Genomic DNA, 14,845 nt, shown 5'->3' with positions numbered 1-14,845 from the left:
AGACAAGCTGCGTCTAGATGGGGCGTGGTCAACATTAAAGTGAAATTGCGGCATGGGACTTTGACAAAAAAAAGCTTATGTTTGGCAAGTTGACAAACAGGGTTTTATTTTTTTTGTAAGAGCGCCCGTGCCGCACTTTCACTTTGATGCCGTGCTTTCACTTTAATAACGGCTGCACACCTTTCTTTAGACGTGGCTTGTCTATAGAATGGGGCGCGGCCTCCATGAATGTGAAAGCACTGCATGGGCGCTAGTAAACAAACAATAATAAGTAAGTGCGGCCACTATACTTAAAGCAGACGTGCTGCTAAAATGAAGAAAGAAAGAAACGCGGATGATATAGTTAAAGTGGGCCGCCATTAATAAATAAAATAAAAGCGTGCTGCGACGTAGTGGCTGGAATAGGGGCAAACCATTAAATAAAATAGTGCTCACAGTCTCAAACCATTAAATAAAATAGTGCTCACAGTCAAGATAAAGCAGACCTTGTAACAAGACAAGTAAAAGGTGCAGTAGGTATGGGAGGTGACAAATGCAGACAAGGCGGTACCAAAGAGGGACTAACAAGCCTAATAATGACTCGGAAGCCAGCGTTTACGAAGGACAATGACACAAGCCAATTAAAAATATGGGCGTGGAGTGGGCGGGGCTTCAAAGCCATACTCCAATACTGCATGCCTCACAGTAGTGCATGTGCTAACCAGGCTCAAACAAAAAATGGTGGGGACAGCAGGAGTTTGTGTGGGTCTTGTGCACATTGCAAACCATAACTGGTGAATTTCAGGGGGTTTTCTGTTTTAATTCACTGAACTAGAACCTTTAACTGTGGTTTTGTCAGTGAGTATATTTAAGCTTACATAGAGCAGAAATACAATGCCTAACTGTTGTGGCCAAAAAGCGTCAAGAGACAGTTAAAGAAGCAACACTTTATATTATGTTTAAAAGACCAACAAAGTCATCGCAGGCAAAGCTAGCAGCCAAGCTTGACTTCAGTGGACAAGCTGTGTAATGTTCAGCCCTACCCACCAGCCCACGTTACATAAAGGGTATACCCAAAAGTACTGGGACCTGGGTATTCAATGTTACAGAGAAAAGTGGTCCCAGTGTACAATCTTTAAGGAACATAAACGATTTCACACAATATACACAAAGAAATTCATACACTGAATTAGTGAGAGATGTTGTTTAATCACGTCCTCCTTTCAGCAAAAATATGAAGAAACACTTTTAGTATTGCATAAATGTTGTGCCCGGAAAAGGGGAGTAGTGGGGAAGGTAAGTGATTAAGTGAAGAGTAAAGTGGTGTAAACAGTTCAAAAGATTGGTGCAATCCCACAATTGACAGTTGACGTCCCAAAGGCATATTGTTTAGCCACATAGAGAATTGAACAGTTGTTAGCCTCGCTCATACAATTAAACACTGTAACAATGGTCTGTTTGTGAGCTGGCAAAAGTAGAAAAGTCGACGTTTCGACCCCCGTGCAGCGTAGGTTGATTTCCACCTTACTATGGGGTCTTCCTCAGGACTCAGACGTGGGAGGGGAGTGTAGTGGGGCACCTAGGGTAAATGAAATTAATGTGATTAAACAACATCTCTCAGTAATTCAGTGTATGAATTTCTTTGTGTATATTGTGTGAAATCGTTTATGTTCCTTAAAGATTGTACACTGGGACCACTTTTCTCTGTAACCTACCCACCATCCCAGGCAACAGAACCTAAATGTACCGACACTCAGTGCCCCATCTCAGATGCAACCCTAACTCCTCCCCTTTACCAAACAAAATCTGTGAAACATGCAATTGTCTTAAGAATCTTCTAAAGTGTTCTTTTATTACTTCCCCTCCATTTTTTGGGATAGGATTCAATAAAATGTAATATCATAATTTAACGTATAATTTTTTTTTCTACGCCTAATGTGTGACACATTAAGTTACACTTATCTTATACTGTCTGTAATACAATTACTGACTTGCCTAGTTAAAGTGCTTTCTCAATTCCAAGATGGAACCTCGTAGTACTATAAATAGTCAAGTCCCTATTCCCTAATGCTCCAGCCAGGATTCCATTCTGTTTGTCTCTGGTTACCAAAACACAAACATCTGCAGAGATATTGCATTAACCAATTGAGGTTTCACATGTAAAAAGGTGCATTTCCCACTCATTACCTGAACTTGAATTCATCGTTCATTTATGATGTGTGTGTTATTTTATGTATAATTACCTGAAGGTGAAAGAGCAACAAGCACACAGACAGAATGTTATCTTTTTTAACCATGTTTTGCCATGCCTGCCTCCACGCTTTGACACTGCCCCATTGCATTCAGTTTAGTGCTCTGCTGCTGGACTCACCTGTGCTAAACAGAAGTGATTGCCAGGGCAGGCTGAGCCAGAGCTGCAGAAAGCATCTTGGAGCTGGGGGACCCGTCGGATGCAGGCTGTGTCCTGCCCTTGATGGTTGTGCTGCCTACGTTTTCAAGCGTGGCTGACAGGCTCTGGTGAAATCGTGGTCATTCTGCCATGAGTACCGCTTGGAGGGTAGACTTGTGACAGCTAAGGAGAGGCTGACCAGCCCTTTTAAAGTGTGCGCTCTGCCAGTCGGTAGGTGAGCCCACCCTCATAACTGGGACTGGTTGGAAGATTAGGCTACAACTTGTTGACTTTTTTAAAAGTCACCAACATCCACCAGCCCGGACTGTTTGTTCAGGGGCTTAGAGAGACTCATAGCAGAGAAGGACGGGCACAGCTTGAGTGATGACCTAGCATGGCGGCAAATTCAGGACGGGACAGTAAAATAAATCTAGACAAAGGGTGTGGGAAAGTGCCATCTTTCTTGCATGGTATGCTCCCACTTTTTGCTGAATTGCTGATGTGCTTTGACTGAGTGTGCCCTGGGCTCCTGCCAATCAGGTGCCCAGTGCCAGTGTTCTTTCCCTAAAACTGTGTTAAAACTAAAACCTAATTGGCATCTCTGGCCACATGTAAGTCCCTGGTAAATGGTACCCTAGGTACCCAGGGCATTGTGACCAGAGAAGACCCCTAAGGGCTGCAGCACTTCTTGTGCCACCCTTAGGGGCCCTGTACCCTGATACACACATACTGCCTTTGCAGGCTGAGTGTCCTGGTGCAGAACTAAACAAAGAGTCGACATGGCACACATCCCTTTGTGCCATGCCCACAAACACACTGCCCTGGCATACATCAGTCACTCCTCTAGCTGGGTGCACTATGCCAGTGGTGTGGGCACAGGTGCATGAGCCCTGTGCCCCTACAGGACCCAGGGCCATTCCTGGGCACTGTAAGTGCAGTGATGCCATTAAGAGTATATGGTGCTGGGAGATTGTCATTACGAACGCCACAGCACCATGATGTCTACACTGAAGACTGAGAAGTTTGATATCAATCTTCTCAGCACATTAAACCTGCACTGATGCCAGTGTGGGATTTAATACCAAATACACTACAGAGGACATCTTAGAGATGCCCCCTGAAACCTAACCCACTCCCCGTGTCCTGACTGCGTGGCTGCCGAGGCTGCCACCACCAGATATGATTCTGGACCCCTAGGTCGAGGGCTTGCTGCTCTAGGGGGCCTGAAACAATGCACATCCTGGGATGAGGTGGCAAGCCTCCTCCCGCATGATGGGCAGGGGAAGCTTCAAAGGCATGCTGCCTTTTGTGAGCTTCCCCAGGCCAATTGCTGTACTCAGCAACTGCCCCCCACCGGTTCTGACCCCCACTCTGGCGGGAAGACAGGCGGGAAACCCTAAGTGAGGAAAGGGGGTGTGCCGGCCTGTGCCATTCCTCCCCTCAGGTGGGAGAAGCGAGGTGATGCACAACTCTGGGCTCCGGCCGTCTTGAGGATGGGGAGCCCTGCCCAATCAGAGATAGGCTCCTGCCCCCCTCCCACAGGAGAGGAGCAGGATTGGGGGTGTACTCACCCCAGGATAGAGTCCCATTGGTCCCTGCCCTTGCCCTACTTGTAATGCCCCTAAATTTAGTATTTAGGGGCACCCTGAACCTTCCTTCCTCAGATCCCGATTCGAAACGAGCAAGAAGATCAAGACGGATAAACTGGGCCTCCCAGGGTAGAGACAGGGTAGCAAGTTCTGATATAACGATGTCAGACTATTTTACATCGTTATATCAGAACTTGCTACCCTGTCTCTACCCTGGGACGCCCAGTTTATCCGTGCAGCGCCACTACAGTCCAATACTTCCACGCAGCACCTAGCGATCACCTCTAAGCCGCAGAATCCTTTTGAGGTTGAGCTCCACCTTACTTTAAGACTATATACGACCCAGATTCCACGGATACCTTGAATGTCGAGAGGGATTTTGGATTGACCCTGCCCCAGACATCCCCAAGCGAGAATCTCAGTTTTTGGATACCCCTGAAGCTTACCAGTGTATCCCTGATTCATTCTATTTTTTCCCTGTGTGTTCCCCTCCCTGATTGTACACCCCCGCCCTGAAGAAGGTGCGGCCTATTTTGGCCATCACCGAAACGCGCGTCGGCGCCATCTCTATGGATGGCAGTTCTCTAGTTCTTGTGAAACTTTTTTCCACCAGCTCTGCCTCCTTATTCCATCTCTAGCTCTTGCAACCACTTTCCATTTACCGGTGCAGGCGTAGTTGTACTTGTATGAGAGTATGTATAAATAAATGAGGAAATGAATGAGTATCTGAGTGATGATGTATATATGAAATTTCCCCGAGTGTACGGGAGTGTGAGGAAGATCCTTGTGTGTCGTATCTATTTCCCCAATATCCCTGGTGGGATATGCCCCTTTTTCCCCCACTGTTGTTTTAAAGTTCATTGTATATCAGCTTGAAATGTCCTTATATGTGTAGAAAGATACACTGTGTTTTTAAAAAATAAAAATATCATGTACTAAAATAGCACTGGTGAAGTCCTTGGCTCTGAGTTTCATGTTCACCCCATTTTTTACTGGTTGGATCCTGTAAGGGACCCCTGATATCCTTGTGGCAGGGTTATTTTTGTTCTATTTGATATGTTATAATGCCCTCTTCTCCTGCCCACATCCTAAAATCCCATTGGGGAACCCCCTTCTATTATATATAAGCTAGGATTTGAACCCAGGTTTCCTAGTCACACGTAGTGCAATTAAGCAACTGACTAGATTACTTTCTTTTTCTCAATTCCCTTTAGCACCAGAGGACGGTGTTTTTGTACAATTCTATCAGATAAATAGCTGTGTTAAGTAAATACAGATCACAGGTTAATTTGGCACAATGTTAAAAAAAATAAGGTACATAGTGAAGGTGAGAGACCGTGGGATACCATATGCTAACTTCACTGGCTTTCTCAGTGGTCAAAGAGCACTAAAATGTATGCATACTGGGATCCTGAGTGCAATGGGGATGGAGTCAGTGAGCATGGGGGTGGAGTCAGTGAGTGTGGAGGCGGAATCAAAGGGGTGGGTAAAAAGAACAAAATAGTCTGTGACTATTGTTTGATCTTTCACCATCAGGTAACTGCACATAAAATAATGCATACCTTAAATTAAAAATAAATGCAAGCCGAAAAAAGATTCACTAGTTTATGTTAAGAAATCTCTGTTGGTTAATGTGAAAACTGCCGATCTATGTCTGTGCAACCAGAAGCCCATAGAATTGAATTCTGATTGGTTCAGTAGGGAATAGTGGCTTGTGTATTTTTAGTGCTAGGAGGTCCCTGCCCATCACAGAAAGCACTGTGAATGTGCAAGTCATCTTTAGGTCTCGGCTAGCGTGGCTGCGTACATGCGCAGCTCACTCAACGATATTTTATGTTGTGGAGGAGTTTCAGTATAGGGCTTTAAGCCCCGCTCCTCTTTTCCATTGGCTGGCATCACCATTTATGCTAAACGGTGGCCAGGAATTGGAAAATAGCTTTTTGTGTCATGTACTTTTGGCTTTTACAGACGGCCCACTTGGACAGGCTTACCTGCTTTCCTTCTGGCGTGTAAGGTTTCTTATCTTTATGGGGCCATGTGTTTAAACACCTGGCCCCATAAAGACAAGAGATCCCAAATGCTTGCAGCGCGGTCCTCCTTTCACTTTCGGGACCGTGCTTGTCTATATATGCATCTACATCTCCCAGTATGTTTTTCCACGTAACCCTCTATAGGCCCGGCAAAGCCTAGGGTCCAGGGAAGAAGGTCTGACATAGCTTTGCGCAAGACAGCTGGGCCAGGAGTCAGCTGAGAAAAAAAGGCAATCCCCCCCCCGTCCACAACGCCTGCCCCCCCCTGTCCACAGCACCTGGCCCCCCCACAATACCTGACCCCCCATCCACAACGACTGACCCCCCCTTACCAATACTCAAGGATTAGGAAGGTGGGGTACCTCGACATGCTACAACCCCCCCCGCGGATCCTGGTAGGTGGGAGCGTCCATCATTTTCGACTCTGAGTCCAAGGACCCCTTGAGTCCAGGCGTGGACCCCTGTGCCCGGACATGGACCCCGGTGCCCTGGTGTGGTCTGCCATGCCATAGCATGCTCGGGTATGGACCCGATGCCCGGGCGTGGACCATCGGGGTCCTGACATGCCTGGGCATGGACGCATGGTGACTGACCACCGTGGGCGCTCCGTCAGGAGGTGTCCGAGAGGCACAGACATTCCCCTGTTGGACACAATCCTAGCAAGGGCCGTTGGGCATGAGAAGGCATGCTTCACGAGGCCAAGCTTTGAATGGGCACGGTACAACCCTGGCAATGGCATGTGTGAATGGCACGCAGATGTGCCCGACCCTGGCACGCCAATTGCATTTTTCTGCTGGGAAGCCTGCAAACAAGAAGTTAGGTGGTATAGACACGTCCATAACTGGTGACTGGGGACCTAACTTCCAATCTCAGCATCATTGTTTTCCCAAATTTTGTGACCCTGGGCGCATCATTTTGTCCTCATATGAACTATCATCCTTTAACGCCAAACCATGAGAGGCACTTGGAGATAGGCTGACGGCAGTGGCACGAGTTATATCAAACTGAGCCCAGATTTTATTGTGATCTGTGCACGTAGATATTGTGTTAAATGACGCGTCAGACGCACAGGCCTCACTAACGCACGTCCAGTATGAGAAAATTAAGCTCAAAACCAAGTACCGTAACCTCTCTCACCTGCGTCCAAGTCAAAATGACATGAAAAGGCGGCTTTGCCTGGCCTTCCATTGCATGTACTAGAGTCGACGTGTTATTTTTTTTTGGGGGGGTGCGGGGGGAATCACAGATATGTTAGTCATTCCGAGATGACAATATAACCGAAAAAACCACGTCCGGGTTTAGCGCTCCAAGGTAGTGTTTTATAATCAGCGTCTGGACCGCATAACAGCAAAGACGAGTAGGGCATCAGGGGGTGGTGTCATCCAATCAAAGCCCCGAGGCTTCTGGGCGCTAGCCGAGCATTCTTATTCATGGAGCACTAGTGACTGTAAGGGGCCCATGCGATCCTAGACGTGAGGAGTCATTCTACTGATTGTCCGGCCTGGATAGCAGACGCCTATCGCACCCTCCTGACTCATGCTGGACACTTTAAATCTCATCCAGCTGGAGGTATCACACAATCTTCTCTGCCCAGGTCTGTCTGACTCGCACAGTGATGCATTCAAAACCTTAATCACGAGTCTTCAATTTAAGACATGAGAGGTGTTTTCTAGGCTGTAGAAACCCTCAAACTTGTCCATTGTCATCATGTCGAACAGCTCAGTGGGTTTTACTCCTGCTGCTGGTATTGGCACTTAATCCACTGGTCACAGGTTGGATTCTGACACGATCAGCCAGCCATGTCTTTCATCCCTCACAAGTTGACAAACGGAAAACTAGTGAGACAGTAGTGTAAGTAGTGCAGTGGCAGTGACGTCAGCTCGGATGTGAAGTGTGCTCTTTGTGTCTGTAGTTGGAGGCGGTGGGCGTTGGCACCCCGGAAACCGGGTCTTATCTTTCAACATCGCACATTAACTGCGTGCCCGAGAGAGTCCAAGAGCCAGAGAAAGCCGGGCTGAAGAGGGCGAAAGAAAGGAGAAAAAATATAGGAAAACAGTGAATATGAGAGAGAGCAGAAATTAATAACAAAACTCCAAGCATGAGATAAAGAGACAAAGTGTATGGTGGTGGAAGAAAGAGGCATGAGGTGGAATCGAGACATGGCAGCCTCGGTGTTCATGAGCTAGAGACAGGAAGTGTAGAGTGGAAGAAAGAGGCATGAGGTGGAATCAAGATCAGGCAGCCTCGGTATTCATGAGATAAAGAGACAGGAAGTGTAGGGTGGTGGAAGAAAGAGGCGGGAGGTGGAATGAAAGCTAGGGAACCCCAGCATTCAACAGGGCCAGCAATGGGTCCTTAAGAAAACCTTTTTATGCATTTTAAAAAAGGAGCGTTCTATGCTATGTGAGTAGTAAATAGATAATTTGCTTGTGGTTGTAAAATAATTGCCTGCAACCAAAAATAAACAAAGATTGAAAATGCTATAGGTCTCGCCTTTGATTAAGTTAACCCCTTGGCTGCTGGGGTCATTCCCCTGCCGTGCTGGGGGGCGCGCACAGCGCCCCGGTGCTCATGACGAGCTCAGCTCGTCATGAGCCACGGTTCTCGTGTGCTCATGACGAGCTGATCGTCATGAGCCACGGTTCTCGTGTGCTCATTCTGAGCTTGTCATGGCCACACCCGTTTCATTAGAACGCTTGCACAGCAGGAGAATTTGCCCAGCGTGCGAGCGTTCTAACTGTCATGACGAGCCGAGCTGAGCTCGTCATGAGCACACGAGCACCGTGGCTCATGACGAGCTGAGCTCGTCATGAGCGTGGGAGGGGTTAAAGCCATTTGCTTTGCTAATGGTATTGTATAGCAAAGCAAATGGCTTTAACTTAATGAAAGGCGAGACCTATTGCATTTTTAATGCTTGTTTAAATTTGCATTACACACAGTATAAAATAGGCTGCCGCATAATGTGCGCATACATTTAGGTAAAAGATAAATTGTTTTCACAGGGGAAGATTTTCGCAATATGGAGATTATACCCAATGGAAACAGTTTTACAACAGTCCACTAAAAGCACGCACTCCACAGCTAATCTTAGAACACACATACACTACCTCTCAAAAAGAATAAATCTTTGTCTTCCTGAAGCTTACAATGTCTCCATCAATTAACGCCACCTCAACCGGCTCCCAAGCAGCCTTTATATTGACAGATTAACGAACTGCACAGATGTACGTTTCTGTTCAGGCAGCGGGCATCCTGGTAAGAAGGCTTGTTTATTGTTTGTGCCTGCTCCCTCCCTCAGGATCACAGCTCACGAGACCTTCCACTACCGCCCAGGCATTTAAAATATGACATTGGTCTTTTAGCACAAAGGCTACAATTACAGACCAATGATATATGTTGAAATCTCCAACACGGGCAACGAACACTAGGGTTGATTGACGGACAGTCCGTGAACATTACGGACGGGTGACACCCTAGACGTAGCAGGTAGAGCTGCAACACTCAAACTGCCTGGGCCAATAATTAGGAGCACGTGCTGGAAAACAACAAGCCACCATACGCGTGGGGCTGTTATCCGGATCCTGTTCTTTTCACATAGAATGATGCCAGATCCACGTAGCCCAGAGAGGCCGGGTCAATAGTGTATTTACTCTCAAAAACGATCTGAAGCAGTTTACTATTGACACATAGTTACTAGCCTGAAAAACCTCAGCCCTTGTGGCCGGCTTAATCAATAAGCAACCGATAATAATAATTGTGGCTGGGTAAGCTGAAGTGCACTCTCTGCCTTATATGAATGAAGCACGCTTTACAATGTTGATCCCAGGAGCTATAAAAAGCGTGCCTAATGCCATCTAGTGCAGTGAGAAGGACAACAGCACAAACATGTGTTAGTCTACCCTCTGATGTGCTGTTCGGCAGAGCTGGAAAAGGTAAACATGTCTATGATGTAATTTGGAAAACTGTACGTTATTGCATGTTTCTCCTTTACATTTGTATGTTATATATGTCTCCCCTCTCCCCAATCCTCTTCCACTGCTCAGCTGAATCCCTAGGATCAGCTCAACATGCACAGTGGAGTCATGCACAGCATTGCTTGACTTCTCTCAAGCCCCCTTTATTAGCTGAGGGAAAAAATATACCTGGGTGGTATTATACATAGCGCCCTAGGGGCAGAACAGACGTTTGCATCTGCTTTTTGAGCCCCCAAAACATTTTGGTATTACAGAAAGGGTTGCAGGTGCTTATGCATCCCCTTCTTTAATATGAGCTGCACAGGCTCCTAAATCTGCACCAGTGCAATTATGTGGGACTCTGCCCTTGTTTGTATGAGCAGAGGGCCGGACTGGCCGTAGTTGGCAACAGGCGTTTTCCCGGTGGGCTGGAAGGGTGGGTGCCGGTTTTGGAACAGTGGGGCCTGTTTTTGTTAATGTGGGGTCGGTTTTGCAGCAGTGCTGCAATACCCCCCCCCCCCCTGTAACAAAAGAAGCAGCAGTGCTTCCCACTAGCACCCCCATAACTCCCCTCCTCTGGGCCGATCCATCTTCATTGCTGGCTTGTGTTCTTAATCCGGCACTGCATGACCCCATGCAAATGAGGGAATTATTTTGCTCACAGCATGTCATAGACATGGGGGCAGTGATAAAGAAGCCATCAGGAGTCACACTGATGTGTGTGTCACATTTGAGGTGGCACACGGTCAGATCACCCCCTAAATTCTTTTCTTTGGAGCGGAGCATGGGGGAGGGACCTAAAAGACCTTTGTAAGCCGTTCACCCTCAGGTGGGTGCAATTATAAAATGGAGTCTCCTGTGAGGGGATCCCTACCTCTATTACATGGGAGGCTGGCAAAGACAAATCTGCAGTTTTAAACTCGACGTCGTTCACTGATGTGCTCTCCTCAACAAAGACATGTCAGTACAATTTTGGGTGTAACAAAAAAAAATACAAAGCACTTTGCGACTCCAACCACTAGATGGCGGAATATGCACACTTTGTGAATTTGAAGAGTCTAGGCTGGAAAACTATTCTTACAGGTAAGTACATTTTCGTTATACATCTGGAAACCTCTGTTAGTTACACAACAGGTATGAGCCTTGTGTTAATAAACATTAGCATAACAGGGAACACAGTCTTTATGGAATTTTTTATGCTTCCAAATATGCAAATAATATAATTTCCCCCTCTTTATTGGCCATCTTTCTTGCATTCACTTTGTCTCTGCAACATGTGCATATATGTGTTGTACATCATTTTGGCAAAATAATTGTGGCTATGTCAGGCTACTGAAGATTTGAGCCAAGATTCAGAGTTTGTTAGACTCCATTTTCTTTATTGCACCAGATGAATAACGATACCCTGGGTGCGTTTTTTATCAGGTGAGATAAATAGCACCTATAGCAAGTTTCTGAAGAATAAAATGCAGATTTTGGTGTATACCGCACTCGGAATCTACATGGTATGGTAATTACTGTACTCGTTTCCCCTGGTAAATTCTGGCATGCTGAAATTTAACACAGCGTGAGTTTTTTTTAATGCACCGGGTAATTATCGGATGCAGGATATACCACCCAACTGGTAATTCCGACTCCTGCACAAACAGGGGTATACGCAGGTGTCAGAAAACAGCGATCCATTCATAATCAGGGCCTTAGTGTCTTGTAGTAGGTGATTTCACTTAAAGGAGGACTGACAACCTGAGAAGAGCAGATCGCAAAGTACATTAAATTTTGCAACCTACACAGCTCTCTGTTTCAGATATGACATAGACCGGGTCTGACGGAGAGACCTGTGTGGGGTAAACAACCTTTACAACGCAACTTTTACCACGCAGTGCCTTTACAACGCAACTTTTGCAACGCAAACCATTACAACGCATTGCGCTGGGGGGCGCTCTAGGATAGGGAATAGGTTTAATGTACTATCCAACACCTTCCCTACTATCCACGGGGACTGGAGTTGGAATAGTAAATTAAACAATTCACTATCCAGCGCCTAAAAGCACTATGCGTTGTAATGGTGTGCGTTGTAAAAGCATGCGATGTAAAAGCATGCATTGTAATGTCATAAATCCCCTGTGTGGTACTCGTTTTACCATATCACTTCCTACTTTATACAATTTTCCTGCAGAGTAAAGATACGTGAAGTCCATTGCTACCAGTGTTACACTCTCGTGCAACATTCTGATATTCTTCAGTGCTTGATATGTTTTTTTTTCTATGTGGCGGTTTTTGTTTCTTAAAATGGGAACATACAGATAGTTGGACAATATCAATGAATGCTCCAACACAGAGGACTGGGTGGTGAGAAACATTTGTTCCATTATATGGCCACGAGTGGGAAAACAGGCAATTTATACTTTATCTTTCCCACAGTGTATCACTCATGTGCCTCAAGATCTTCTTTGGTAAAGAGCAGTATGGCCACAGTCAATGTTCTCTCTGAATGTGACTTCCCAACTGAATTTCTTTTCTTCTGTTTAATTCCAGAAACGTGCCTACAAGACCTATGTTAAAGCCCTACCCATGTTGAAGAAGATGGGAATCAACTCTATTCTCCTCAGAAAGATAATTGGCTCACTGGAGGTGGCTTGTGGCATTGTCATGACTCTAGTTCCTGGTCGCCCAAAGGATGTGGCCAACTTCATCCTCCTTCTCCTTGTACTGGCAGTACTATTCTTCCATCAACTGGTTGGTGACCCCCTCAAGCGCTATGCCCATGCCTTAGTGTTTGGCATATTGCTTACCTGTCGACTACTAATTGCTCGTCAGCCCGATGAGCGACCCAAGAAGAAAAGTATCACACCTGAGAAGGAGGATCAAATTCCACAGAAGGGTGGATCTGAAAAAGGGAAGATGAAAGTCTCATAGTTTTCCTTTGCAACGGCAGAGGACATTCCAGGCACCCGTCTTTGAAAGAACATGACTTTTTTGTTGCTTTTCAGACTGTACTATTTAGTTTTTGTTTACAAAATGTGATAGTATGTTTCTCAGTGTCCTAATTTTGTTCCCTAACTCCTAAATATCAGGGTATCGTCGCTTATAAAACACGATCAAAAGTATTGTTAGCACACGTGGGGATTGGTTGATTTCTGATAAATCAGTCTTTACATTTTACTTGTCACAAGTACTTGTTGGTGTAGAATAAGTAGACACCATTGGAGATTTGCCTCTTCTTTCCAGAGCTTGGCTCCATTTTCAATCTTTCCATTACTGAACCTGAACTGAACCTGGCACCAAAGAGTATGTGGCAGCTTCTGAAGGATTTTCAGCAAATGTATATTGTGTACATTTAGTGCTAAATCTGAGTTGGGGGAATTGTGAATACAAGTTAAGGGTAAAAAAATATATTAAAATATTGGCACTTTGTCAAGACACCGCATCAGCCAGAGAATTACGGGTACTTAAATCTGTCTGCCTTTATCCATGATTTGAACGCATGGCCATATGGCCACAACATATGCACATTTAGTAATATTTATGGAGTGGCGTGTAGTTGTTAGAGCCACTTTCTCTTAAACTTGACAGTATTATTCATGTTACTTTGGGCAATACTGTAAAAGGAGTTACCCAGGTTAATAGTGATTATTTTGTGAATAAACTGCTGTCACATTCAGAATGATGAGTAAGCTGTCAATGTGAGTTCTCAAGGAAACTAAAGTTTGGAATTGAATTTAGCTTCACATCACCAATGAGTGCCATAGAAGCAGTACAGATCACTAGGGAAGGAACATCACTACACTTGAAGACCTCGTACAACCGGTGTTTCTGGTCCATCATTCAAGGCAGTGTAATATCACTGGAAGATAAAGTTTTTCCCATTCAGAAACTGTAACTTGGGAGACTTCAGAATGACACTAAACATGTCATGGGATGCTCATTCAAATAATAAAGACTAGTTAGTGTTAATCAATGCCGAACATTCACTGCCTATGGTAACTTATTGAAATCTTCTTCAATACTAGTGTGATTGGTAAACTTTTGATTTGAGGTAAATTGGTAATGGGAGGTTGAAGAGAATGGAACTTGGCTCGTGAACAATAGTGTCACTCGTTTGTCAATGATTTTATAAGTGATACCTGTAAAAAAAAAAAAAGAGGTTTTCTGTGTTCGTGCTAAGCTGTGGTTTTTGTTAGGTCTGGTGTTTTATTTGCAACTGGGTGATTTAATATTTTATTTCTTTCTGGTACTGATTGGACATTTATTTTTAGTAATTTCCACTCAAAAATAAATCTTTTTGAAATGTTTTGGTGTATTTTTCATACCTGACAGGTGGTCCCTCTACCACCATGCAGTACGCAATAGCATTGAAGAAAGAATGGCAGAGATGGACATAGATTCCCATCTGCTGGATCCTGCCCTGATCACCATTGGGAGTCAAATCCTTATTTTGCATCTGGTTATTAGCTGTTTCTAGTGCCCCCAGCCTTCAGCTAGAAAACAGCACACAACATGAAGCACTGACCACACACACATCATAAGTGGTACAATGCACTGTAACGTTCAGTCAAAGATACCCACAAAAGCTGAATATTATCAACTACCATTTGAAACAACTAAAAAACAGAATGAGGTCGATAATGAATCCTCAAGACAAAGGCCTGAATGTACTTGAATGCTGAAAGCGATGCAGGCCCACAATAATGACAGAATACATGCTATACAGATCTTTTTAAAATAACAAAACATTTCCTCAATGGTATCCAAGACCATAAAGCCCTGCTATATCCAACAACTAATGATGCATCAGCACTACGTACAAGGCAGTGATGGAGAGGATTTCTAAAGAACCCCTTCCAGCTCTTGGTAGAGAGCCACAGCAGTCACACCCTCAATCGAATACCACATGGATCTTCTTCC

At 45.1% G+C, this 14,845-nt stretch overlaps 1 protein-coding gene across 1 annotated transcript in view; it reads left to right on the top strand.

Moving 5' to 3' along the window:
* TMEM35A (transmembrane protein 35A) overlaps positions 1-14,232 on the top strand; it is a 54,020-nt gene extending 39,788 nt beyond the window's left edge. Inside the window, exon 2 of the mRNA XM_078688408.1 lies at positions 12,476-14,232. Coding sequence (XP_078544534.1) covers positions 12,476-12,856 — 381 coding nt within the window. The 3' untranslated portion in view covers positions 12,857-14,232. The remainder of the gene's footprint in view (positions 1-12,475) is intronic.
* The last annotated feature ends 613 nt before the right edge of the window (positions 14,233-14,845 follow it).

This window comes from Lissotriton helveticus, chromosome 4_1 (assembly GCF_964261635.1).
Source record: "Lissotriton helveticus chromosome 4_1, aLisHel1.1, whole genome shotgun sequence".
Taxonomy (NCBI): domain Eukaryota; kingdom Metazoa; phylum Chordata; class Amphibia; order Caudata; family Salamandridae; genus Lissotriton; species Lissotriton helveticus.
Note: the sequence above shows the minus strand (reverse complement) of the source record. Positions and strands in the feature narration are given on the sequence as shown.